Source organism: Canis lupus, chromosome 1 (genome assembly GCF_003254725.2).
Source record: "Canis lupus dingo isolate Sandy chromosome 1, ASM325472v2, whole genome shotgun sequence".
Lineage (NCBI taxonomy): Eukaryota > Metazoa > Chordata > Mammalia > Carnivora > Canidae > Canis > Canis lupus.
This window is the reverse complement of record NC_064243.1, coordinates 117,634,456-117,661,301: the sequence shown is the minus strand read 5'-3', so window position 1 is coordinate 117,661,301 and position 26,846 is coordinate 117,634,456. Positions and strand designations below refer to the sequence as shown.

Sequence of the window (26,846 nt, the reverse complement as noted above, 5' to 3'; positions counted from 1 at the left end):
TTTATTTATTTATTTATTTATTTATTTATTTATTTATTTATGAGAGACACACAGAGAGAGGCAGAGACATAGGCAGAGGGAGAAGCAGGCTCCCTGCAGGGAACCTGATGAGGGACTCGATCCCTGGACTCCCGGATCATGACCCGAGCCGAAGACAGATGCTCAACTGCTGAGCCACCCAGGCATCCCCGAAATAGAACTCTTAATGTGTTTCACCAAAACATTTCCTTATTTCAATCCTCCACTCCCCCTTCAGGGTTAAACCACAGGCTGAGCCTCACGCTGGGCCCAACTCCTAAGTATGAACTGACAATCAAGATCATGCGGTGGAGGAAAGCATCTAACGCAACAGCCAAGCAAGAGCGAGGTGGGAGGACTTTCCATCCCAGATATCAAGACTAATTATAAAACTATACATATAATTAGGATAATTAGGTATATATAATTACGGTAGTGTAGGTTTTGCACAGGAATAGACCAATAGATCAAGGAAGCTCTGAAACACCCAGGGATGGATGGATGGATGGATGAGTGGATGGATGGATGCTTGATATTTGGCAGAGAGGAATGCAAGGAGAAATGGAAAAGAATGTTCATAGCAGTACTATTTTTAATAGCCCAAACTGGGAAGCCCTCAAATGTCCGTCAACATAATTGATAAATAGTGGTATTTATCCACAATTTATTTCATCAGTACTGTATCAATACTATATGATATTAAAAATGAACAAATTCCAGCTATACGCAATAAGGCGAATGATTCGTAAACACAATACTAAACGAGAAAAGCCAAGTACAAAAGAATTCAAAGTGTGTTATTCTACTTGTATGAAGTTCAGAAACAGTTAAAACTAAATTTGGGTTTTGGGGAATATGTGCTTAAGTGGTAAAACTAAAGAAAAGCAGAGGAAGGGATTTTCAGAGAGGTCAGGGTGTATTGTTTTTGTGGAGAGAAGGGGTTTAATAGGGAAGGCATTTGTGACTTCTGAGGATGCTGGCACCATGCTTTTTCTTGGGCTGGGTGGTGGGTCTGTGGGTCCGTGGGTTCTTCCTTTGTAACTATATATTAAGCCATATATTTATATTTTATTTACTTTTATTTTTTTACTTTTGAGAGAGCGCGAGCGCGCACTTGTGCACACAGGTGCATGTGTGCGCAAGGTGGGGAGGGGCAGAGGGAGAAGGAGAGAGAGAATCTCAAGCAGGCTCCACGCCCAGCATGGAGCCCAACATCGGCTCGATCCCACGACCCTGAGGTCATGACCTGAGCTGAAATCAAGAATCGTATGCTTACCCAGCTGAGCCACCCAGGTGCCCCTCAAGCCACACATATATTTTATGCCTTTTCCTTTGTTATCTGTCACAAAAAGATCATTTATAAACGTGAAATTCCAAAGGAAAAATCTAGCAAAAGATATGAAAGTGGGAGGGAGGGAGAATTGGAGGAAGGAGTCCATAGGTAAAAAATTCAGTTATCAGACAACTATGTGCTAGAGATGCGACGTACAACGTGATGACCATAGTTAACTCGCTGTGTGATGGACAGGAAGGTTTTAAGAGAGTAGGTCCTAAGAGTTCTCACCACAAGGAGAAAATTATTTTCCTTTTTTTTTTTTTTTTTAAGATTTATTTGAGAGGGAGAGAGAGAACACAAGCAAGGGAAGGGGGAGGAGGAGGGAGAAACAGACTGCCCATTGAGCATGAAGCATGGAACCCAATGCAGGGCTCGATGAAGGGTTGATCCCAGGACCCTGAAATCCCGACCTGAGCCGAAGTGGACACTCAACCGATGGAACCACCCAGGCGCCCCTCTTTTCTTTTTAATGTCTCTCCACGGGCAGGAGGACATTAGCGGAGTCTATTGTGTTATTCATTTCACAATATATGTCAAACCATCATGCCGTACATCTTAAGTTACACAGTGACAAATGTCAATTATTTCTCAATAAAACTGGGAAAAAAGATAGGAAAGAAATTTACAAGGAAAATCATTTCTCAAAAGTACCTAAACACAGGTGGTGATGCGTACACACAACAGCACTGAGTATACCTGACGCTGCTGAACTGTGTCCCTAGAAATGGCTGAGATGGTACCTTTTATGTATATTTTGCCACAATTAAGAAAAATTCCTAAACCCCCAGAGAGTGACGTGAACCCCTACCCAAATACTTGGAGAGTTTCGGAAAACTCGGTATTCAAAGATACCAGTTGTTGGGTATAACGTAACAAGCAAATTCCTTTTGTTGATTTTTTTTTCTCCTTGGGGCTTGATGAGCTGACTGTGGTCAAAGAGGAACAAAGGAGGAGGCCTTGCTCCTCAGACATCAAGACTTAACCGTAACCCTAAAGTGATGAAGGCGACGTCTTATAGACCCAGGGCTGGACAGAAGGTCATAGAACCGACCTGAGTGCTCGGAGGTGAACATGCACAGGGAGGCATGGAGGGCCAGGCAATCAGGGGGACGCTGGCTAGCCCGAGAGTTACCCCAGAAACGCACCCAGGGACCTTTCAGGGCAGCTTTACTCATCAGAGCAGAAAACCAGAAACAACCTGCTGTCCATGGGCAGGAAGTTGGATAAACCAATTGTGCTGTATTCCCACAACGGAAGGGAGGGTAGTCGCAGGATTAGATGAAGTGTCACCACCCCTGTGGCTGAGCCTGAGAAATCATGTTGGGCGAGAAAAGCAAGTCACAGATGACACATGGTATGGTTCGTGTAAAGCTCGAAAGCAGTAGAACTAAAAATATATTGTTGAGGGGCTGCATGCCCCTGTGATGTTTACAAGCTGTTAACAACGCGAGGGAATGATAACTGTCAAGTGAGAGGTGATGGAGAGTTCTGGAAGGGAAGTGGGGTGGCGTGGGCAGGGTGCAGGGCAGTCACAGGGGTACTCACCAGTGATGCACCCAAATTGGGTGGGGGGCTATGGGGTTCACCTTATTGTCATGCTTTATAACTCAAGTCTATGACACAGACACTTTTTAGTATGTGTCAATCATTATGTGATAAAAATGGGAAAGTAAGAGAAAAGTGCCCAGACCTAAGCCATGGGGTTACCAGTTCCCACACAGACCAAGTAGGGGAGAGAGTTGCGCACAGAAAGCTGAGCTGGTGCTGCCAGTGGGGTAGGGGGAGAGCCAGAAACTGGGGCATCTCAGAGGCAGAGAGAACCTCCCAGAAGGAAGACGGGTCTCCCAGGTTGTGGCTTCTAGGAGCAGGGAAGGATGAGGAGGACTAGAAAGTGTCCCAGGTTTGGTCACTTGGGGGTGACCCTGGGCTTGGAGGAGCAGTTCTGGGGGAATGGTGGGGACGGACAGAAGCTGCATCGTGGCTGGAGGCTGAGCAACAGGAGAGATGGGCCAGTAGAGACCTAGGGTGGTCAAGAGGGGACAGGCAAGAGGGCTGACTTCAGCCTCCCGTGCGGTGTGGGCGCCCCCACCCCCACTCCATCTCTTCTCCCAGGAACAGCTGGTCAGAGGGGAACACGACTCCAGCCGGACATGCTATTCTGGCCGCAAGGTTGTGACTCTTTGGTCCAGCCAGGACTCCTGGGGGCAGGGACGGGCCTGGTCTCCTGTCCTTACCCTGGAAGTCCGAACCCTGTAGGGACAGAAGGCAGAGGAAACCATAAGGTATGGATGTTGGGGTGCCTGGGAATGAGCCTGGGGCCCGGGCCCGGGCCTGGCCGGTCAGGGTCAGGGTCCCTTCCACAAGCCAGGGGAAGCCCTCTCTGGGTCCCCTGGGTCCCCCGGGTCCCCCTTCCCTATTCCCTGGGCAGCCCTTTCTGCGTTCTGCTGTGTGGACAGACACTGATTTGATGTCCCCTGACCCAGGTGGCCTGTAATATGACGGCCACGGTGGAGAAAGAGCCTGGCTTCCTCCCAGCTGAGGAGGCCCCAGCGGCCACCCTCCCTCTGTTTGCTTTGGGAGAGGCGATTGCTGGGCAAACAGGGAAGGGAAATCCCGGACCGTCTCCCCGGGGCCCCTCAGGCCTGGCTCCTTCCTGGCCTGGTGTGTGTGGAAGGGAGCGAGGGCCGCTGGTGCACAGGAACCCCGGGGCCTGGCCCCATCGTGAGCGCTCAGACGAACCCCCAACCCAGGGGCGAGATCTGTTCCCGAGCACTTAGCATGTGCGGGCGCTGGGCCGGGCCCCCCACCTGCCAGGGCGCTCTGACGCCGCCCAGCCGCCGGAGGACGTGGGCACTAGGATCCCCAGTTTCCAGGAGAGGAAACTGAGTCTCAGTCAGGGGCACAAGGGGACCAGATGGCCCTGACCCTCAGGGGAGCGGTGGGGCCGTGGTGAGGGGCGGGGCTGGAGGGGGGCCTCCCCCTTCACCTCTCTTTTTCTCCCCCAGAGACTGTGCCGTTATCCAAGGCCCCGGACCAGCAGGTGGAGCCCTCCCCGCCATGGCCCAGCTCCTGCCCCAGCCACCTTGGCCCCCATCAGCCGAGGGGGGCGACCCGGGCGCATCAGGGCCCCCAGCCGAGTGGCAGAGCCAGCCCCCACAGGGTCGCAGGGCGGACGGCCTGGCCCCTGAGCCCTGGAGGCTTCTGGAGGTGCCCTCCATTCACATAACACCATGCAGTGACGGAGAGTCACCCCCTGGCACCCCAACCCCCCAGCGCCTACAGCTGCCGAGGACCCCAGACCCGGAGAGTCGACCCCGGGACAGGTCAGCCGGGGGTCGGGGCAAAAAATGAGGTGCTCTCCCTCTCTAGGGACTCATGCTTGAGGGTGGCTGACGCCGTCCAGGTGCGGGAGCTGGAGGGCAGCTGCAGTGGGGCCTGACGGGCAGTTGTGAAGGAGACGCAGAAGGAGAAAGAGGCAACTGGGAACTGCGCTGGGACAAGTGGCTCCGAGCTCTCTGCTCTCCTGAGCGAGGCCTCCTTAGGGGGGAGGGGACACCCCTTGGGCACACCCAGGGGTTTACAGACTGCATCGTGACCCTTTAAGGGCCATGAAACCAAAGTAGTGTGTTGCGATCAGCACTTTTTCCAAACAGAAATAGGATAGAATTGAAAATACAGTGTATGAGGTAGTGAATAAGGGTGGTTTCCTGACTTTTGTGACATTACATATATTTCTACATGTCACATATATATTACATATATTGTACTAGAGGCCAGTGTAGAAGGTACGTCTTGCTGCAGTTCATGGGAAGAAAAAAAGGGATAAAAGAAAAAAAGAAAGAAAAGAACAAAGAAATGGGGACACTTGGGCAGCTCAGAGGTTGAGCGTCTGCCTTTGGCTCAGCACGTGATCCTGGGGTCCCGGGATCGAGTCCTGCACCAGGCTCCCCGTCCTGCTTCTCCCTCTGCCTGTGTCTCTGCCTCTCTCTCTGTGTGTGTGTCTCTCATGAATAAATAAATAAAATCTCGAAAAAACCCCACAACAACATGTAAGCAAAACTTCTGCAAAGAAATGCTGCCTCTGGCACAAGGAGACAGGAGTCGAAGGTTCGAGGCTGCAGGGGGAAAGAAAGAATCATACTAGCCCTGAATAGAAATATCCAGGTCCAGGGTTTCTTCCAACAATGGACACCAGATAAGAGTTAAGGTTTATGAAATAGGGCTCTGTATATCAGAGTGGAGAAGCCTCAGCAAATAATGATGATGGAGAAACATAAGTTGCAAAATGATACAGTAGGAGCCTAATTGTGTATCTTTTAAAAGACATCCAACAATAGGGTATATTGTGGTGGCTGCATCCTGAATGGAAAAGTGCACAGCAGGCACCCACACCGGCTTCAGGGCAGTGGGTATCTTGGGGGCAGGAGCAGAGAGAGGAGGGATCGGGAATTGGGCCTTTGTGCCTGTAAAAGTTTGTTTTAAAAAAGAAAAAAAAAAAAAGATCTGAAATGAAAATGGCGAAATGTCCACATCTGTTGGATATGGGTGGTGGGGCTGACCATTTTCTTTCTTTCCTGTTTGAAAGAAATATTCTCTAATTAAAATTCTACAAGTATTTCAAAACAGGAAACAGGCAAAGAGAAGTACAGTTGACCCTTGAGCGACGTGGGGGTTAGGAGGCACGGACCCCCCCCCACACACGTGCAGTCAGAAATCCAAGTGTGACTTTTGACTCTAAACTCAGCTGTTAAAAAATAAATAAAAAAGATAAAAAATAAAAAATTAACTTAGCTGTTATTAACAGCTATTAGCCTACTGTTGGCCGGAAAGCTTACCTGTAACACAAACGTGTGTTAAACCTAAATAGGTGTTAACACATATTTTGTATGTTATCTGTATTATACACAATAAAGTAAGCCAGAGAAAAGAAAACGTTTCTAAGAAAATCATACGGAAGACAAAATACATGTGCAGTACTGAATTGTTAAAAAAAAAAAAATCCGTGTATAGATGGACCCACACAGTTCAAACCCATGTTGTTCAAGGGTCGTCTGTATGGAGACGAGAACTGTGAGGGGAGGGAGATGACGGCAGCAGGGCCTCTCTAAGGCCCCAGAGGACTTCTATGCAGAGGGAACCCCAAGCTCAAAGTCCCAGGGGCGGGAATGTGTCTGGTGAGTTAGAGGAACAGCAGGGAGGCTGGGCGGCCCAAGGGAATGCAAAAAGGGGACAGGGAGGAGGGGAAGCCAGAATGGGGACGAGGGCCACACTAGAGCCCCCTGGACCAAGTAGGTGAGGACTTGGCTTTTACCTGGCTTGAGATGGAGCCACCTGAGGGCTGGGAGGCAGGAGGGCCCTGACCTAACTCAGGGGTTCCTAGGTTCCTTCTGGCTGCAGGTGGGGCGCAGACTGACTGCAGGAGGCAGAGAAGCAGTCAAGTCGCTGTCGTGGTGTCCAGCACAGGGGGCAGTGGGGGCCAAAAGTTTAGATCCTGGAGAGATTTTAGGGGTGGAACGTACACGGATTGCTGAGACTTTGGATGTGGTTGTGAGGGAAACAGAGGGGTCTGGAAAGATGGAGTTTGGGGCCCGCCGTCCCCCAGAACGGAGAAGTGGAGTGGGGTTTCTGGGGGGCGGGGGTGCTGCAAAGGTGGGGAGAGGGATAGGAATGGCGTTTTCTCTAAGAGGTGGGAACAGCATGCCCATGCCGTGGGGAGGGGCGGGGGGCGTCTCCGCGCGGGGGTAACGAGCCAGGACTGGGGCGGGGCTCACATTCCGGCGTTTCAGGCTCGCGTCCACAGTCCACACCGACCCTGAGCCCCCGCGGGGGGGGCGTCCAGCTCCGCGGCCTACCCCGGGCGCGACCTGGGCCAAGTCCCTTCCCGGCCGCGAGACGGGGCTTCCCCAGCTGCAGGGGGGCTGCCGCCGCCACCCCGCGCCGTCCCGTGGGAAAGCCCTTTAGCGCCAGGCGGTGGGGCCGCCGGGCGGGGGTGACGCGCCCAAGGTCCCAGCTCGGCTGAGGGCCCGGGAGGGCTCCCTGGGTCCAGCCCTGCGGGGTGTGGAAACCGCTGCGAGGCGGAGGCGGCCTCCGGGCCGCGCCCCATTCCCGCCAGCGGCGCTTCCTCGGGGCTCGCAGCCCCCGCCCTCGCCCCCCACAACCTCCGTCCCGCCCTCGGGGGCGCGCTGGGCCGCAGACCCGCTCCGGGACGCGGAGGGGGCGCAGCCCGTGCCCGGGCCTCGTGCTGGGCTTCCGTCTCCTCGGCTCGCTCCCGCCTCCGTCCGTCTCGGTCTCCGGCTCTGGCCCCTTCCTCTCTCGCGTTTCGGCGTCTCGGGCGGCCCCGGGTCTCTAACCGCCCCCCCGCCCCGCCCCGCCCCGGCCCCGGCCCCGCGTCTCTAACTCGCTCGCCGCTCCGGGCTGGGCCCCGCCCCCCGCCCCCGGACCCAGGGCCCTCCCGGGCGCCGCGCAGCCCCCCTTCCCGCGCGGGCGGGGGCGGCGCCGTGACGCGGCGGGGCGGGGGCGGGGCGGGGCGGGGCGGGGGCTGCGCTGACGCTGCGGCGGCTCCCGCGGCTCCGGCTCCGGCCTTTGTGCGGGCGGCGCGCGGCGGGCGGCGGGCGGCGGCCTCGGCAGGCCCGGCAGGTGCCCCGCGGGGACGCCCAGCTCAGCCCAGCCCCGCTCGGCCGGCCCTGCCCTGAGGCCGGCGCGCCCGCCGCCGCATCCATGTTCGAGTAAGGACCGGGCGGGAGGGCGGCGCGGCGGGGCCGGGGCTCGGCGCTCGGCGCTGGGGTGGGGGCGGGGCGGGGGGCGCGGGCCTGCGGGGAGGGCGCCGGCCTAGCGGGCCGCGGCGGGCGGGCGGGGCTCCGGGTGCTCGGCGGCGCGCACGACCCCCGCTGCCCGCGCCCAGGCCACGGAGCCCGGGGCAGGCCGGGGCGCAGCCGCCTCCCGGCCCGGGCCCCCTCGGGGCCGCCTCGTCCGCGGGAGCTGCTGCGGGGGGGCTCGTGGCCGCCTGGCCTCGGCCTGAATTCCGGGTGCTGGGCCGGGATTGAGCTCCCACCCCCCGTCTGGGCCGCGAACGTTTTCGAGTGTGAATTGTAGGTGTCTTGGAAGTGTGTGTGTGCGTGTCTGTGTTCCCGCTGTGCATCCTGTCTGGCCGCGTGTGTAATTTACGTCAAACTCCATCTGTGACTCCATGTGTTACTGTAAATTCCTTGAGGAGGTTTGGTTGCGACTCTGCCTGTGTCTGGGGGCCCTGCGTGTGTGTGTCTGTGACCTTCCACGGCTGTAGAAGCGTGGATGTGTTATCCCATCCCATCAGACCATGCATGTCTGGTTGTGACTTTGGTGTGTGTATGCATGTGTCTAGGTCTCCTAGTGCACAGGCAGCTGTGATCCTCCCTGGCTGTGTGTGCACGTCTGTAAAAATTACCTCTGTTTCCATCGGTGGCTCTAAGGTGTCACTAAGTTGCCTGTGTGTCCAGTTGTGACTTGGTGTGTATACGTGGTGTTAACAGCTCTTACCCTCCGTCTCTGTAATTTACCTTGGAACACATTCGTGCCTGGTGCAAATTTAAGTTAGTTACCTGCGTGCGTGCATCTGTGACACTGTGTCTGGGGCCTGGCGGATATGGCTGGAACCCCCTGGGGTTGTGCCTGTAATTTACTTCCGATTACATCTGTGTGTGAAAGTTCCTGTGTGTATCCATACATGACAGTTTTGTATGTGCCTGGGCTTGTGTGTGTGTGTGTGTGTGCGCGCGCAGCTGAGCCCCTCAGGGCTTTTGTGTGTGTGAAAGCAAGAGGGAGAGAGATCCCTTGTGGCTCCTAGTGGGCCCGGGACGTTTTTTCCTTCTTTCCTGAGACCCTTGACTCTTTGGAACAGTAACGACTGACACTCCTCCTCTGTGGGAGTTTATAAAGCATGTCCCACGCATTATTTCAATACCGGGCCACTGTGTTAAGATGTGTCCATGAACTCCTGGGTCCTTCCTTCATGGCTCTGTGAGCGTCCAGGTTCTCCCGCGGCCACAACAGCTGACGCCTCCGTCGCTTGCCACATCAGAGCAGGCCTTCACTAGGTCTTCCCCGCCAGGTGGTGAACGCCAGGAGGCCTGGCTTAAGTTTACCTACCTTGTACCTGCGTTGGCTGAGTTCCTCTGTGGCCACTCTTTTAGTTGTATGGCTCTCCCTCTGGAACATGATTTGCTTTCACCTCTTCTCTGAGACCTTCTTGTGGCCATACGTGTGAATGGAATTTTGTGGAGCTTTCTGTGGTTTCCGTGACCCGCTGCAGCTGCATGTGTGCAGCGTGGACAGGCATGTGCGTGTAACCTCTGGGACCTTGGGGCTGTAGCATACTTGTAATTATGCTAGAACTCTGTGGCTCTGCGTGTGAGAGTAGCACACCCGCGATACCACCGCTGTGTGGGGATGGAGGGGGGGGGGGACTTGTAACAGTGGGGGAAGTACCGTTTGCCTGTGATACTGGCTGTGTGCAACCCATACCACGTTTCCCTTTAGTACACATGTAGGTGTGCAGCTGCCCTCTTTGACCAGAGGGAGCGCTGGGCCTGGTTAGGCCCAGGAAGTCCCAAGAGAGGTGTCTGCGGTGGCAAAACCCTGTTTTCTTCCGAGTCCCTGCCCCCCATAACGGTCCTCAGCCACAACCGGCCCCTCCCTTCCCTGTGCCGCAGCCTGCCTGCTTGGGCAGCCTCAGGGCTGTGCCGCTCTCTGGCACTTCCTCTTCCTCCTACAGAGGAGCACTATCTGGGAGCAGGAACCCTGCCCTGTCTGTGTGTTATGGGGCCTGTCCTTAGGCAACCCTCCCCTAGACCTGTGGCTGTGGGAGAGTAGGACAGGTCTGCATTTTAGCCCAGAGAGGTGAGATGATGAGGCTGGGGTGGGGGTGGGGTGGGGAATGTGGTCACCTCCTCCTTCAGAACCCTTCTGTAGCTCACCAGTGCCCTCAGGGTGAAACCCAAACTCCTGACCAGGGCTACAGGGCCGGAGGGGGGCCTGTGCCCTCCTGTCTGCCTTCCCCTACCCCGCTGCCCACCTCACTCCTCAGGCCTGCCAGGCTCAGTCCTGTCCCTGAACTGCAAGCCCCTGTCCCTAAAACAGTCTTCCCCTGTCCTTTGGCAGAGCTGCTCTTGGTCCTGGGGCTCAGCTCAGGTGTGCCCTGTGCCCACTTAGCCTTCCTTTGTTTCCTTGGCCCTTAAACTTGAACGTGCTTCAGCCTCCCGGGCCCGCCCCAGGTTCAGAGTCTGGAGGTCTGCAGCGGGTCCCAGGGGTTCCGGGTCTGCCCACGCTGCTCGGGCCGCTTTATAGCAATGACCAGTGTCTGAGGTCCGCATCTCCATTTACACGTTCTCTTGCGCATCGTCCCTGTTCCCCAGCTGGGGTGTCAGGTCCCTGCAGGTGGATGGTATCTGCTTTGCTCACGCGCGGTTAATGAGTATTTAGTGAGTGAATGATGGAGCTTGGGGTCAGCTCGGGCTCTGAGCCCCAGGTGAGGTGTTGGTGTGATACCTGTCAGGGTCGCCTTTGCATCTTGAACACAGGGGCAGTGGCGGGGCCTTGTCCTCCGTTGTCCGACGGCCCCGGTTAATCAAATCAGGGGGCCTTCCACGTGCTGGGCTTTCCGTGCAGTTGACATTGAACAACGTGGGGGTGAGGGACGCGGAGCTGCTGTGCAGTGAAAACTGGTGTGTGACTTTTAACTCCCCCAGAACTTAGCTACTAACAGTTTGCTGTTGACCAAAAGCTTTGCTGATGACATAAACAGTTGATTAACATATTTTTGGGGGGAGGATACTCTCTGTATCATATACAATATTCTTACAATAAAGCCATCTGGAAAAAAAAACTATTAAAATCACAAAGAAAATACGTTTACAATATGGTACCGTATTTATCGGATAAAGTTCCCGTAGAAGTGGACCCACGCAGTTCAAACCCATGTTGTTCAAGGATCATCTGTGTATTATTACCTCACTTTCCCCCCCAGACAACCCTGTGAGGCGGATGCTGTTATTGCCATTACAGTCAGGCAGAAAATGAGGCCCAGGTGCAGACACTTGCCCAAAGTCACGCAGGGAGTGAGCGGCTGGGGGTTGCCGAGGGCTGGGCAAAGCTCACACCTAATTGATTCCAGGTTCTCAGCCCACAAGAGCAAATGCTCCTGGAGCAGCCCCTTCCCTGCGGAGGGTGGGGAGAGACATTACAGAAAGTCGAGCGGGGGAAGTGCTGATGTGGAAAAGGATGAGGGAGAGCGATTGAGAGGTGGGGAGTGTGGGTTAAATAGAGAGGAAGCCGATTTAGAGAAGTGTCCACTGAACCCTGATGTGAAGGAGGCGAGAGAGTCCTCTGGACATCTGGGAGGAAGGGCGTTTGGGAGGTGAACAGCCAAGGCAGGGGCTGGGGAAGAGTGAGCAAGGGGTTGGTGAGAGGGTCCAGCCCCAGGCTTTTAGCTGGAGGCAGGTGCAGCTCGGGGGAGGGTCCCCAGCCTGACTCAGGTGTTCATAGTTCCCCTCTGGCCACAGGTGGGGAGCAGAGCCGGGGAAGGGTGTCAGGGAGACCTGAGAGAAGCAGCTGCAGTAGTCCAGGGGGAATGGCTGTGGCCCGGGTCACCACCATTTATTTACTTATTTTATTCTAAAACTCATTTCACAAGTGTGACATGAATGCCCACCCTGGGTCCTGTCCTGAGCAATACCGGGAACAGAGCAGTGACCAAGACAACACCAAGGCTTGCCATTGGGGAGCTCACAGACCTGTGGGGGAAGTGGAGCTGTCGTCGGACAAGCGACAGCCCAGAAGTAGTCAGGGCTGGGATGGGGAAGCAGAGGCAGAGAGTGGTGGCAGAGTGGTTAGGGACAGGGTGCGAGCTGCCCGGGGCCCACAGGGAGGCTCTGTCCAGGAGGCAGGGGTGGAGGGCAAGCGTCCTGGAGGACGCACACGAATTCGCTAGGCGAAGAAGGCCAAGGACAGTCTGCAGTGAGGGAATAGCCTGTGCTGAAGCTTGGAGGCGAGAGAGGGAAGTTTGAGGAGCCCCGAGCCGTCCGGGGACTCACCTCCACCCCAGAGTAGATGGAGGCCCCCGGGGTAGAGCCCTGCCCTGACCTAAACCACTGCGTCCTGGGACAAGTGGTTGCTGCCTCGGGTCCCAGCTGCTTCCTCTGGGAAGCAGGATGGCGATACTGTCACGTGCACGGGGTTGCCCGAGGACTAGGGAATCCGAGGGCGAGTCTTGGTACAGGGCCAGCAGGTGTCCCTCTGCCGCTCCCGCTCTCGCCGGCGCACAGATCACTCGTGTAGCCTCCGGTGTTTGTTGGGAGTTCACTCCTGGGTACAGTTTTGGGTGCCGGGGACAAGGTGGTAACTAAAACTTCCTTAATCCACAGTCGGAGGCCACAGTGGGCCAAATCAACAGGCCAACAGGATGAGCTGAGGTTAGTGTGAGGTGGGCCTCGTGGGCTGGGTCCCCAGGGGAAGGGGAACGTTGAGCCAAGCGAGACAGCCTGTTGGGCTGGGCTGCGGAAGGACATTCCAGGCAGAGGGAACAGAAGTGCAGAGGTCTCGACGTGGGAATGCAGTTGGTGAGCTCAGGGACAAAAGGAAGCTGGGGTGGCTGAAATGGAGGATGTGGACAGGCCACCCCAGAGCCTTGGGTGACAGGGTGAGGATTTGGCCTTTACCTGGAATGCAGTGTAGCCAGGAGGGGCTCTGAGCCAGCAGGCCCTGGCCTGAGCCTGAGTGGGTTCCCAGGCTCCCTGTGGCTCCGGGTGGGGAACATACTGCAGGGGGGCGGGGATGGGGACAGGGAGCCCAGGGAGAGGCTGCTGGGATGTCCAGCAGGGGAGGATGGAGGCCGGGCCGGGGCGCTGGAGCAGGGGAAAGGGGTGTAATAGAAATGACGGAAATAGATTTTGGAGATAGAGCAGGTGGGACTGGCTACCAGGTTAGAAAGGAAGAGCAAACAAAAAAATTAAGCAGATGCTTAGGTTTTTTAGCTCAAGCAACTGAGTAGGAAGGGGCTACTCAAAAAATATTCATAAATGAATTAATAATTTTAAAAATGGCAGGTGTCCTTGAGAGCTCACTATATGCCAGGGGCGACTAGAAGCACTTATGCCTATTGATTCCTTTAAGTGCCCAAACAAGCAGATGAGGACACTTATTTATCACCCGTGGGTCACAGATGAAGTCACTGGGGTGCAGGGAATTAGGGAACTGCTCGCTCACTGGGTCCTGCTGCTAGAGGTGGAGGCGAGAGGGTAGGTGGGGGTCGATGGGCTGCTGTGTGGGCCTCCCAACAAGGCCTGTCCCCACACCTAGCCTGTCCCCCCCCATGTCCCTCTTTCTCTTCTCCCCCAGCACCACCCCCCATTCCGGCCGGAGCACTCCAAGCAGCTCCCCGTCTCTCCGGAAGCGGCTGCAGCTCTTGCCCTCAAGCCGGCCCCCGCCTGAGCCTGAACCGGGCACCATGGTGGAGAAGGGGTCAGACAGCTCCTCAGAGAAGGGTGGGGGGCCTGGGACACCCAGCACCCAGAGCCTGGGCAGCCGGAACTTCATCCGCAATAGCAAGGTTGCCACAAGCCCCGCGGGCTGGGGAGACGGGTGGGAGGGCAGGGGAGTTTAGGGTTTCGTTCTGACTCTGCTCCTTTCTCTTGCAGAAGATGCAGAGCTGGTACAGCGTAAGTGTTGGGCAGGGGTCTTGCCGGAGCAGGGAGAGGGAGGGGGCCGGGGGATTGGGTGCTGCGGTCGGCGGCCCTAGGGTCCCACCCTGAGCTGCTGCTTGCTTCCTGTGGGACCTCGAGTGATTGCTTAACTTCTCCGGGCCCGTGTCCCGGGAAACTGTCCCAGCCTTACAAGGCGAAGGGGACACCCGCTGAGAGCCCGTGATGCTGGTGGGTGGGTGGCGCAGGGACCGGCTTGTGTGCACCGCGGTCACCGTTAGTCCTGTGTTGGGGGCAGCGGCAGCCGGGCGGGAGCCGGGCCCCAGGAGACCTCAGAGAGCTGGCGGGGGGCTGAGGGGCTGCCGGGCACTTTGTGGGGCGGGAGCAGGGGTGCGAGCCCCCCTCCGGGTTCTTCCCTCCCAACCTCCCCCAGATGCTGAGCCCCACGTACAAACAGCGGAACGAGGACTTCCGGAAGCTGTTCAGCAAACTCCCAGAGGCCGAACGCCTCATCGTGGGTGAGCCCTGCCGCCCGGTCCCAGTCCCCGTTCCCCCCGCCTCGCCCGCCCGCCCTGGCCGTGGGCCGTGTGTGTGACTCGGGTGTCTGCTGTCTCTCCCCTCGGCCACCTCAGATTACTCCTGTGCCTTGCAGCGCGAGATCCTCCTCCAGGGCCGCCTCTACCTCTCTGAGAACTGGATCTGCTTCTACAGCAACATCTTCCGCTGGGAAACCACAGTGAGCCGGCGGGGGTTGGGGGGACCAGGAGGGGCCGGGCCGGGCCGGGCCGGGCCTCCTCTGACCGGGCCTCTCGTCTTCAGATTTCCATCCAACTGAAGGAAGTGACGTGCCTGAAGAAGGAGAAGACAGCCAAGCTGATCCCCAATGCCATCCAGATCTGCACTGAGAGCGAGAAGGTGCGCCGAGGGCCTGGGGGGAGTGGGGGGCTGGGGTCACTGGTCCTAGCCGTCCCTCCCACCCCGAGCCCTGTTTGTTCTGCACCCCGAGCTCTCAGATCCCTCGCTTTCTCTTTCTTTCCCCGCCACCCCGCTGGCCTGGCCGAGGCTCCCACCACCTCTGACCTGGACCCCCGACAGCAGCCCCTCGTCTCAGTCCCCTGGTCTGTCCCCTCATGCAGCTGCTCGGGGGTAATATCTATAGTAAAATTCCTCCCTCCCATAAATCTGTCAACTCAGGCATCCCCTCTCCTTGGAAGCCTGCCCTGACTGTCCGTTCTGTCCTGATGATTGTTGCCTCGTGGTCCCAAGACGGCTGCCTGACACCAGTGACTCAGACAGGAAGGGAGAAGGGAGTGGTGGGGAGACTTCACAGCAGACTTCCCGTTGTGTTTTATTGGCCAGATGTGGACTAGGTGACCACCCCCGCTGGTCGAAGGAGACCGGGAGAGTGCCCTGGGCAGCCCCCTCACAGCCCGTCTGGGGGCAGGGCCAGGGGTCGTCTCCTCATCACGGGGACTCACAGGATGAACATTCTGGGGCGGGAATGAAGGGATGCAGGAGTGGATACATCAGGATGGAGATCGGGGCACAAAGTGTGGATGGCGATGGAGCCTCCCCTCCCTCTGGCCCTGCCTGTTCTCCGCCCCCTCACGCCCCAATCTCTCTCCTGCAGCATTTCTTCACCTCCTTCGGGGCCCGGGACCGCTGCTTCCTCCTCATCTTTCGCCTGTGGCAGAATGCGCTGCTTGAAAAGGTAGGTCTGGATGCGAACGGATGGGGGGCTGCGGGGATTCATGGCACCGGGGGCGCCAGAACTGGAGGCCCCTTGGCTCCCCTCCGTGGGCATAGACCCGTCAGGGGGCCGCCAGCAGCTCTAGCGCCAGGCCCTGCCCATGCGTACACCTCGCCGTGGTCCCTTAATTCACCTCCACAAATCAAAAATGCTCTGACAGTGAGGGGGTGCCTCTGTGTGTGTGGTAGCAAAATCTGACCTGAGCTAACGTGGCTGTTTATGGTCTACGTCCACACTGGCTAATAGAACTTTCTGCCATGATGAAAGCATTCTCCATCCATGCTGTCTGCATACAGCAGCCCCTGATCATCTGCGCCTACTGAACTCTTGAAAAGCGGGTGGGTTGAAGATCAGCACCTTTAATTTTATTTAAGTGAACTTGAATGGCTGCACGTGCTTCCTGTACAGCACAGGCTACATTTATCTCCACGTGACTGACTGTCCATACGCCTCAGGACAAAAAATGTTAACGTGGATGACTGGGGTAAAGCTTAGACATAATCGTAATTCAACATGAAGTTATGGTTTCTATCCGAGAGCATATTCAGCCAATGATTCTCAAACTGTGTAGCTACAGGAACCCTTTATACTCTAAATGATTGTAGACTCCAAAGAACCTTTGGTTAAGTGGGTTATATCTACCAGTGTTTACTGGATCAGAAATTGAAACTGGGGAAAACTCTTAAACATGGGAATACACGAGCACACGCTGCATTAGCCACCAGAAAAAGACAGCATCACATGTCACGTAGCCTCTGGAAAATTCCACCGTATACTAGTGTGAGAATAAAAGTGAAAAAGGCAAGTAGCGTCTGACACTGTCAGTAACACTGACCGTACTTATGAAAATAATTTTGATGTTGTGGATCTCCAGAGAGGGTTTGGGGACCCCCAGAAATCCTCCTTGGACCATACTTGGAGAACCTGTGGTATATGTTACACTGGATACTGAATATAGCACATTCATCATTGTTGGGACCATATTACTACATACCGTATAGGTGCTGTATTATCTTTCTTAAAACCCCAGACTTCTTAATTTTGACGTATGTCTTGCCCCAGAGGTTTTGAGTAAGGGCTTTTAGACTCTGTGCATTCCCAGGGTCTACGGTGTGCTAGCCTGCAGGCTCTCCTGCCTTGCCCACTGTGTTTGCGTGAGTTTACTAAGTAGGATACAGTCGGCTGCAAGTCACTGAAAACTCAACCACACATGGTTGAAGCAAACAGATCCTGAATTACTCCATGAATCCTAATAATAGCTAATACTTAGGGTGCTCCTGGGTGCCAGCCCCTGCTCTGAGCATTACATGCATTGGTTCACTTTATCTTCACAACCACCCTTATGTTTCACCAGTGAAACATGGAGGGGTAGCCTTGCCCGTGGTCATGAGAGTTTTCAGCAAGGGTGGGGTTCTGACCCGTGGCCCATAGGGTCTGTATCATACTGATGCTCCTCTAACCAGAGGTCTGGAGGCAGGCAATCCAGGGTGGGTTTGAGGGCTCCCCCCATGTCATAAGGACCTCACCTCTTGTTTATTCTCCCACACTGTCTCCCTTCTACATATTGATGTTTTGTCCACATGCTTGTTGCCTCGTGTTGCAAGATGGTGGCTACGGCCAAAGGCTTCATGCCCTCCCTCACATAAGTGTCCCAAACGTGAAGGAGAAAATAGGTGGGTAGAAAGGGGACCTTCCTTTATCAGAGAGGGAAAGCCCCCTTTAAACCAATTTTTCTTTGCGTTTCTTTGGCTAGAACCAGGTAGCATAATCACCCTCAGTTGCAAAGGAAAAGATGGAAAAATTGGTGTAAACCAGTTATAATTTATCTCTAGGGCTGGGGAAGAGTTTCACCCCAAACAAATTGAGTTTCTGCTGTGAGTGAGGGAGGGAGGATAGATGTCAGGTAGGCATGGCATGATGTCTTTACTGCTGGCCTCAGAAGGCCAAACCTGCCCCTCCAGCTGTGCTGTGCTCATGTCCTGTCCTCTTGCGGGCAGTGCCAGCCATGCCCATCCTGGGGGGCGAAAGTGCCAGACAGGAGCCCGAGAGAGGGACAGTGCAGAGTCAGAACCTCCAAGGAGGGTACAGGCAGAGGAGGCATCCGAGGTCAGTCCCTGGAGCCAGACCACCGGGGTTGGAGTTCCAGCTCCATCACTGAGGAGCTGAGCCACCTGGAGCAAGTAACTGAACCCCATCAGACAGGGACTTTCCTACTTCATAGCCCCCAGACCTGGGAGCAGAGTTAAGTGCTCAGTCATGTCAGCTCTCATGAGGCAGCTTGCCCAGTGGTTAGCTCCAAGATCTAGAGCAGCATGCCCCACCCCCCACCTGGGTCACACCTCACCACTGCCACTTGAACACCTCTGTGCCTTAAAATGACCATGTTAGCACTTTATAGAATTGTTCTGGAAGATTCAGTGAGTGTGCCCATGGGTTGGAGTTAGAGGAAGGCCTGGCACTTGGAAACAGCTCAGTGGTTGGCTCCCCTGCTACTGTTATTACTCCTCCACGATGCTCCTCCATTATAGCCTTCAGCTGCTCTGGCCAGGAACTCTCGGGAAAACAGGGGCAGCACAGCAGAGATGGGTGGGAGCCCTGGCTCTGGAGTCGGGCTGGGCTTGAATCCCTGAGCTATTCCACTTGTGGAACCTCAGACACATGTCCCCCCCTCCCTGGGCCTCCCTCATCTTCTCCTCTGTACATCTGGAAATGCTAACCTCTTGTGAGGACCTAAGGGGAATGTCCTGAGCACCCTGACTCCTGGTGATGGGGAATGGAGCAGGGTTGGGTGAGGGCTGGGACTGGAGACTGTGCTGCCCTCTCGTGGACACCACAGGGATGCAGAGCCCGGGGAGTGGGCGGGGGTGGGGGTGGGGGGGTGGCTAGTGGGGACAGGGATGGAAGGGCTCTGGCCTAGTGAAGTGGAGGCCAACCCCATGTCCTGCTTGCCCAGACGCTGAGTCCCCGCGAGCTCTGGCACTTGGTGCATCAGTGCTACGGCTCAGAGCTGGGCCTCACCAGTGAGGATGAGGACTATGTCTGCCCCTTGCAGCTGAACGGTCTGGGGTGAGTCAGAGGTTGGTGGCTGGTTCCTGGGGTCGGGGGAGACCGTAGGGGCTGTGTGCAGAACTTTTGGAGTCCTGGGTAGACCGAGGTGGGTGTCCAGCCTGGGAGACCAGGAGGGTGTGTGGGGTTCAAAGGTACGGTGATCCCAAACCCTCCCTTTCCCCGCAGGAGCCCCAAGGAAGTGGGAGATGTGATTGCCCTGAGTGACATCACCCCCTCGGGGGCAGCCGACAACAGCCAGGAGCCGAGCCCTGTGGGTTCGCGCCGTGGCCGCCTCACCCCCAACCTTTCCCGGGCCAGCAGTGATGCAGACCACGTGGTGAGCCCAGGATGGGGGACAGAGGAGGATGGGGAGTGCTGTCAGGGAGAGGGACAGACCGGGGCGGGGGGGGGCAGGATGGAGAGGGGGCAGCCAGAGGGCCAGAGAAGAGGGGGTTGGAGGGGTAAGGGAGGAGATGGACAGAGGGATGGGGTAAGGAACGAGAGAGAGAGAGAGGCAGAAGGGCAGAAGACAGGAAAAGACTCTGAGACAGAAGAAGCAAGACTTGGATGGATGGGAGGACGGAAGGGTGGATGGACAAAGACAGACCGATGAGGCATGGAGGCATGGAAGGATGGGTGGGCAGGAGAGGCACCCAGGCACCAGGCACCCTGGTGGGGCCGAAAGGGGCCCTCATCTGGGCAGCCCCAGGGCCCCTTGCAGCACGCCCCCCCAGCGTTGGTTTTCCTACAAATCCGTCTGGCCAGTGTGGGTGCACGGGGGCCTCGGGCTGGAATGGGGGTGGGACGGGGCTGGATGGAGCCTTTCTCCGCAGGCAGAGGAGGACAAGGAGGAGCAGACAGACAGCCAGCCAGACGCCTCCTCCAGCCAGACAGTGACCCCGGTGGCTGAACCCCCAAGCACAGAGCCTGCCCCGCCCAACGGGCCCGCCTCCCTGGGCCCCTTGGATCTCCTGCCCAGTGAGGAAGTGTTGACAGACACCAGTAACTCCTCCTCGTCCACAGGGGAGGAAGGTGAGGGGGCGGCCCCGTCCTCCCCGTGGGTTACCCGTGACCAGCCTCACCCAGGCTGGCGTTAGCAAGGGGTTCACCGGCTCGGGGGACTGGAAGCTCCAGGGGCGGGCGGGTAGGGCATTCAGATGGCGAGGCAGCCACCTGTCCTGAGCTCCGCCGGGCAGGCAGCGCAGGGATGGAGAGGAGCGCAGGCTGAAGCCGGATCCCCAGCCAGGGGCCCAGTGCCGGCCACACTGCCGTGGGACTTGGGGAGGCTGTTTAACTCCTCATCCTCCTCATCTGAAAAATGGGGGCAGCGATACTAATACCCACTTCATAGGGTCCCTGCTAAGAGACCTTAAGGACCACAGGGTCCCGTTAAGAGAATGAAAGGAGTTAATATGCGAGCAGTGCTCAGCCCACTGAGCGGTGGCTCTTGTTACTATTGTGTCCGTTTTTCCTGTGCCAACTTCCTTCTCAGGAAGCCTGTATTCTCGCGGGGGCCCAGGAGCCCCAGCCCGGGCCCCCTCGGCACCCCTGGCCCCCCTCAGCCTAGCCTAGCAGGGAGAGAGCGAGCTTCTGAGCTTCTCCCACGGGCCACACCCCGAGCTCTCGGCTGGGCTCTGATTGGCCCAGCTTGGAGCACAGGCCCACCCCCGGGCCCATCAGTGTGGGCCAGGGTCACGGGGCGGGGTGCCCTGGGCGTGTGTCCCGCGTGAACCAATCGCGGTGGCTCTGGCTGAGCCTGGGGCAAGGCCCCCCCAAAGCCACCCCTGTGGCAGAAGGGGGCCAAGCTGCGCTCCGGGGCAGCGCCCGCCCCCAGCCCCCGCAGCCCGGGAGGCCAGGGTGCAGAGGGGCAGTCGCCAGGGGGAGACCCGGGAGCTGCCCTGGGGGGGATGCACCATCCAGCGCCCCTCTCGCCCCCCAGCTGACCTGGCCGCCCTGCTTCCCGACCTCTCCGGCCGCCTCCTCATCAACTCCGTCTTCCACGTGGGCGCAGAGCGGCTGCAGCAGATGCTCTTCTCAGACTCGCCCTTCCTGCAGGGCTTCCTGCAGCAGTGCAAGTTCACAGGTCGGGGGGGCCCCCGGGTGACGGGGGCGGGGGTGCGGGGAGGACGCTGGGCCTGGCCGGCATCGCCCTGCGCGTTGGTGCGGCTGCCACATCCTGGAGACCTCACCCCTCTGCCTCGCAGCTAGCTGAGTGCCTCGGGCAGGACTCTGAGCCTTTCTGCCTCAGTTTCCTCATCTGTACATTAGGGGTGTGATGATAGTCCCTGCCCTGTCCGCGGCCCCCGAGAACTCTGAGTTGATACTAGAAACGAGCCTCGAACAGCGGTAGGTCGGGAGCGTTTAATAAGCCCAAGCTCGCGATCACACACTTGCTGCAGAGGCCGGGGCAGATGAGTTCGAGAATCTAGAGAAGCGCAAGTCACAGGCGGGCTGGGACTCTGCACGTCAGAGGGCTGTCAGGTCACAGACAAGGATGGAAGGATGGATGGAAGGATGTGAGATTGGAACCACGAGGCCTGAAGGAGGAACTCTTCTGGGGAAAGGGAAGGAGACGAGGGGAAACCCGGGCGGCCAGCGGGGCACCTGCAAAGGCCCTGAGGCCAGGGGCGGACCCTGGGAGGATCCCTTGAGGCCGGGCCTCTGTGGCTGGTGTGGCGAGGTGAAGCCACAGCGCCAGGGATGTGGAAGGGTTCCCGTGGGACCAGGCGAAGAGCTCAGTAGGCTGTGGAAGAGCGTCAAGCAGCGAGGGGTGGGTCAGATGCTAGTCTTCCTGTTCTTTTTTTTTTTTTTTTAATTTTTTTTAATTTATTTATGATAGTCACACACACACACACAGAGAGAGAGAGAGAGAGAGAGAGAGAGAGGCAGAGACACAGGCAGAGGGAGAAGCAGGCTCCATGCACCGGGAGCCCGATGTGGTATTCGATCCTGGGTCTCCAGGATCGCACCCTGGGCCAAAGGCAGGCGCCAAACCGCTGCGCCACCCAGGGATCCCTTCCTGTTTCTTTATCGATGTGGGTGGAAATGAACCCCGTAGAACCCCCTGCAGGATGAGTGAGACCGTGCCTGGGGTTCCATGCGTACGTCCTAGAAGGACTGGCACATCAGATTGAGGAACTCAAATTCTGTCCGGGGCCCTGGAGAGCCATGGAGTGTTCTAGGCAGGTTGGGGGCAGGGGCAGGCTTGGCTTTAAGAAGCTACGCCTGGACCTCAGTGGAGACTGGCGCCAGAAACTCGGGCGGGGGGACGGAGTGGGACCCTGGGCAGGCAGGGATGGGCTGAACCAGGAGCCACGCTCAGGAGGTCAAGTGAACACACGGGAGGGAGTGTCCAGGGCAGGGCCCAGGGCTCTGGGGAAGCCTGGAGGGTGTGTGTGGGGGGCTACCCCTGCGACGGGACCCCGAGAGGAAGGGAGGTTTAGGGGAATGCCGAGACCAGTGGGGGAGCTGGTGGGTATGAGATGTCTGGGGAACTTCAAGGGAAAGGTGTTCAGGAGGTCACAGGATCCTAGGTCGGAGGCTTAGGGGAGAAGCCAGGACGGGTACAGAGAGGGAAACTGAGGCTGCAGGAGCGGACGAGATGGCCCCAGGATGGGTGGGTGACGAATGTAGGGAAGAGAGAGGTCCCAGCTCTGATTATTCCCAACACCTGCAGTTTTAGGGTGTCCAGAAGGAAGGTGGGCCAGACACGTGGTGGGGGTGCAGAAGCAGGGCAGGTTTGGGGGCGAGTCCCCAGAGAACTGGAGTTCTTTCCCACGGCCTGCGGGCAGAAGACTGGAGAATGGTCTCCTCATTGTGTTCCTCCCTCTTGCAGATGTGACCTTGAGTCCCTGGAGTGGGGACAACAAGTGCCACCAGCGCCGAGTGCTGACGTATACCATTCCCATCAGCAACCCCCTGGGCCCCAAGAGCGCGTCGGTGGTGGAGACACAGGTGGGCCAGGCAGAGGGGCTGGCGGGGTGGGGGGCACGGCCCGGGTGGAGCGGCCCTCACCCCCGCACCCTGGTCTCCGCAGACACTGTTCCGGCGTGGCCCCCAGGCAGGCGGCTGTGTGGTGGACTCGGAGGTGCTGACACAGGGCATCCCGTACCAGGACTACTTCTACACTGCCCACCGCTACTGCATCCTGGGCCTTGCCCGGAACAAGGCCCGGCTCCGGTGGGTAGCGGCCCCTCGCCTGGCGCTCTGGGGGTCCCGGGGTCCCTGCCCCGCTCTCCCCAGCCCAAGTCAGTTGCTTGCACCCTGCAGAGGAGCGCACGTGTTGGGCCCCGAGGCCTCTGACCTCGGAACAGTAGAAGGCAGAGCGCAGGGACTCGGGTCAGCTGTTGTCCGCTCTGGAGGCTGTGCTCTGTGCCTGGTGCTGTTCCCGACAGCGGGGGGACAGCAAACCGGAGGTGTCTGGCCTGGGCTGCCACTGCCCGGGAGGGGGAAGGTGGGGAGGAATGGGTTTGGGGGAAGATCAGGAGCTCACGTTTGGGACGTGGAGAGCTGTCTCAGGGACCCCGGGTGGAGCTGGGGCACAGCAGCGTGACGGAAGAGTCCGGGGCGAGGTGCAGGCTCCGCTGCTGGCGTGGGAGGGCATTGCTGAGGCTGGGACACTTGCCAAGGGGTGCTTGTTTGTCTGTGGGGGACCAGGGGCCCTCTCTGAATGGATGGACGGAAAGCACCCGCTTGGAATGGTTGGAGTCAGACCCTGATCCCCTCACCCTGTCCCCCCAACCCCAGAGTGTCCTCCGAGATCCGCTACCGGAAGCAGCCCTGGAGCCTCGTGAAGTCACTCATTGAGAAGAACTCTTGGAGCGGCATTGAGGATTACTTCCACCACCTGGGTAGGGGACAGGTCAGCCAGGGCGGGGACGGGGTCGTGGCCCGGCTAGGTCCAGCCATGCGGAGGCCTCCCTTGTGTCCACAGAGCGAGAGCTTGCCAAAGCCGAGAAGCTGTCCCTGGAGGAAGGCGGGAAGGATGCCCGAGGATTGCTGTCAGGCCTGAGGAGGCGCAAGCGGCCCCTGAGCTGGAGGGGTCACGGCGACGGGCCCCAGCACCCGGACCCCGACCCCTGTGCCCGGGCTGGCATGCACACCTCGGGTGTGTCCCTGAGGCCGGGGCAGGGCAGGCGGAGGAGCGGGGGCCGTGGGTGTGCTGGGACGGGTCTGACTCCTTGGTGCTCCCCATCAGGTTCCCTCAGCTCGCGCTTCTCGGAACCATCCGTGGACCAGGGCCCCGGGGCGGGCATCCCCAGCGCCCTGGTTCTCATCAGCATTGTGTGAGTAAGGGGCCCGGGCTTTGGGGTCAGACAGGCCCGGGTCTGCGTTCTGGCTGTGTGACCTCGGCAGGTGCCTGGCCTCTCCCAGCGTCTGCTGAAGCCAGAGCGTGGGCTCACCCCGTGGCCTAGCGGAGATGACTGTACCGCTCCGTTTGTTGTGGAGAAGTCTGTCCCGCTGGGAGAGGGGGACCCTGGGGGCTCTGGGAGGTCGGAGGGGGGCCTGACCTCACCCAGGGGGCAAGGAGGGCTTTCTGGGGGAGCTGACGCCCAAAGGAGGTGGAATGAGGTGAACCGGGAGAGCAATGGAAAAGAAGCGCTGTCACTTACACATCTCAATCCTGTCTTCTGTGCCCGACCCTCACTTGGGTGACACTGGGGACAGTAGTGACTAACAGACCTGACGCCAGGCCAGAGAGCTAGGGGTCAGGGCCGGGCCGGGGAGGCTGGGGGAGGCTTCCTGGGGAAGCAGAGGTCACTCACTCAGCCCCTCTGGGCCTCTGTTTTCCAGCACTGGCCAGAGAGGGGCTGCCTGGCGTGCTGGGGGGCACTGGGGGGGCTCTCATGGCTGGGCGGCTCTCACCTCCTTGTCTTTCCGTTGCTGCTTCCGCAGGATCTGTGTGAGGTAGGGCCCTGCATCCTGCACCCCCCTCACTTCTCACCTCAACCCCCAGCTGCAGCCCCTTGTCCCTACCTGAGCCCCCAGCTCTCCCGGCAAGGCGGCCTGCTGTGGCAGTTGAGGGCGGGGGTGTCAGATGGGCCTGGATTTGACCTCTTGACTTTGCTGCTGCTTCTGGTCTGTCACCCTCTCTAAGTCAGCCTTGTCCTCTGAGAAGGGAGGTGATTGTGGTGCCCCTTCAAGGTGTGGTTGTGTGGGTACCGACTTACGAGAGCATCTGTGTCCTGACTCTGACCTCTGACCCCTGCCCTCAGCCTCATCGTCCTCATCGCCCTCAATGTCTTGCTCTTTTACCGCCTCTGGTCCCTGGAGAGGACGGCCCACACCTTCGAGTCCTGGCACAGTCTGGCCCTGGCCAAGGGGTGAGTAGATGGCCTGCAGGGGATGGGAACTCGGGCAGGTCCAGAGAGGCCACGGCCCTGCTCAGGCCCTGCTTCCCTTCCAGCAAGTTCCCCCAGACGGCCACGGAGTGGGCGGAGATCCTAGCCCTGCAGAAGCAGTTCCACAGCGTCGAGGTGCACAAGTGGAGGCAGATCCTGCGGGCTTCCGTGGAGCTTCTAGACGAGGTGAGGCTCTGGGGCTGCAGGGCCCCGTGTTCAGATCCCAACGTGTGGTAGATACATTTGGGCCTCAGTTTCTTCCTCTGTAAAACGAGGAAGCCATTCATAGTCCCCAGCTCCCAGGGTTGCTGGAAAAATGGAAGAAAGAATCGGCTCTCATTGGAGGAAGAGTGTCCACGGTGTGTGACTTCAGGGATGGCTGAGTCCAGCCACTCCCACGCCATCTCTTGACTCTGCTCACCCCCAGAGTTGGCTTTGTTTTGGGGCATCCTCCCCTCCCGCCCCTGACCGAGGCAATAGCAGCAGCTCCAGGCTGACCTGAAAAGGAAAGAACTCATTCTCACCGGCTGCTGGGCTCACGCGTCCATCGCTGAACCGGTGACAGCGGCTGGGGGCAGGCGGGGTTAAGGCTGGGGTCCCATCCCTCAGAGGGATGGCAGGGCCTCCCCATGTTAAGAGAAATTCTGATGATTTTCCTCTCCTAAATTGCCAAGGGCACAGAGTCAGCTTCTCGTATTGGTTCACCACAGACAGATTGAGCCGGGCTGTTCTCTGGGCTAAAAGGACCAACTGATTTGCCCCTCGAGGCCAGCCCGTGAGAGGGATGCTCTTGTTACCCGCCGTCCAGCAGATAGGGATGCTAAGGTCTGAGAAGTTCAGACGTGCCCAAGGTCACCCAGTGGGGAATGAGAATGGCCTTCCCGTGTGCCAGGTGCTACATGTTTGCCCGTCAGAACCGGAGCTAACCCTGTGGAGCAGGGCTGTGACTGACCCACCTTTCAGCTGAGGGACCGGGGCAGGGGAGGGGCTTGCCCAAGACCATCCAGTGCGTAGCAGGGCTGTGACTGGAACCTGGGCCATCTGGGCTCCTCCCATCGGCCGCAACTTAGAAGTTACACTGGGTGCAGTAGGCTCCCCTGTTGTCCCCGGCTGACCTTGGCAGGGGGCAGGGCCCCTCAGGTCTCTCCCCAGGTCCTCAACTGCAGGAACCCCTATGGGTGCTCACCCCCCACCCTGCCCTTTCCTTCCTCCCAGATGAAGTTCTCGCTGGAGAAGCTGCATCAAGGCATCACTGTCTCAGACCCCCCCTTCGACTCCCAGCCACGGCCCGATGACAGCTTCTCCTGAGGGCAGACACCCAGCCCTGCGGCCAACCCCCCCCCCCAGTGGACAGATGGACACAGAGCCTCGGCGGCCACTGCTGGCACGGTGTGAGCGCCGGGAGCCTCCCGCCCACCCCTCCCAGAGGCCCAGCCAGGGGCCACGCAGACATGGGGACCACAGAACCGAGATGCACTTTAGACCAGCGTGTGCGAGTCCAGCTGCCATCGCCTGCCCAGCCAGGGAGCTGGCCCGGCCTACGGCAGGCCCCTTCCGCTAACTTATTTTGCCCAGCTGGGGTTGTGGGGGGTGCCTCTGGGGTGCACGATTCCCTCAGCTCTGGGTTTAATGTATTATATTTATTTGGGGTGACAGAGCCCCAATAAAGGGTTGGAAATGGC

General features: G+C 58.2%; 1 protein-coding gene and 1 long non-coding RNA gene across 6 annotated transcripts; one reads left to right on the top strand and one right to left on the bottom strand.

The window, feature by feature from the left end:
• On the bottom strand, positions 1-7,681 carry LOC125752757 (uncharacterized). Its single transcript, XR_007402941.1, has 2 exons — positions 7,126-7,681; positions 1-6,845 (listed from the first exon to the last, which is right to left on the bottom strand). It is a non-coding gene; the product is annotated as an uncharacterized LOC125752757 (long non-coding RNA).
• On the top strand, positions 4,397-26,846 carry GRAMD1A (GRAM domain containing 1A). Of its 5 annotated transcripts, XM_049095549.1 has the most exons (20): positions 7,942-8,079; positions 12,751-12,798; positions 13,724-13,934; positions 14,023-14,043; positions 14,459-14,543; positions 14,658-14,761; positions 14,845-14,940; positions 15,656-15,736; positions 18,729-18,841; positions 19,010-19,160; positions 19,657-19,855; positions 20,763-20,906; positions 22,659-22,777; positions 22,860-23,002; positions 23,570-23,673; positions 23,757-23,930; positions 24,021-24,108; positions 25,039-25,146; positions 25,212-25,350; positions 26,380-26,846. In XM_049095549.1, the coding sequence occupies exons 1-20, from the start codon at positions 8,072-8,074 to the stop codon at positions 26,470-26,472; spliced, it is 2,229 nt and encodes a 742-aa protein (XP_048951506.1). In that variant the 5' UTR covers positions 7,942-8,071; the 3' UTR covers positions 26,473-26,846. The 5 variants fall into 5 exon arrangements, with proteins under 5 accessions (XP_025277298.3, XP_048951504.1, XP_048951511.1 ...); XM_025421513.3 differs by lacking the exons at positions 7,942-8,079; positions 12,751-12,798 and adding an exon at positions 4,397-4,677 and having other exon boundaries at positions 25,230-25,350; XM_049095547.1 differs by lacking the exons at positions 7,942-8,079; positions 12,751-12,798 and adding an exon at positions 4,397-4,677.

What these genes read in the sequence shown, in the direction of transcription:
- GRAMD1A (XM_049095547.1), top strand. Translation starts at nt 4,412, where the DNA reads ATGGCCCAGCTCCTGCCCCAGCCACCTTGGCCCCCATCAGCCGAGGGG. An exon ending in TTGCAGCTGAACGGTCTGGG is followed by an intron (nt 18,842 to 19,009) that starts GTGAGTCAGAGG and finishes CTTTCCCCGCAG; the next exon opens with GAGCCCCAAGGAAGTGGGAG. An exon ending in AGTCTGGCCCTGGCCAAGGG is followed by an intron (nt 25,147 to 25,211) that starts GTGAGTAGATGG and finishes GGCCCTGCTCAG; the next exon opens with GCCCTGCTTCCCTTCCAGCA.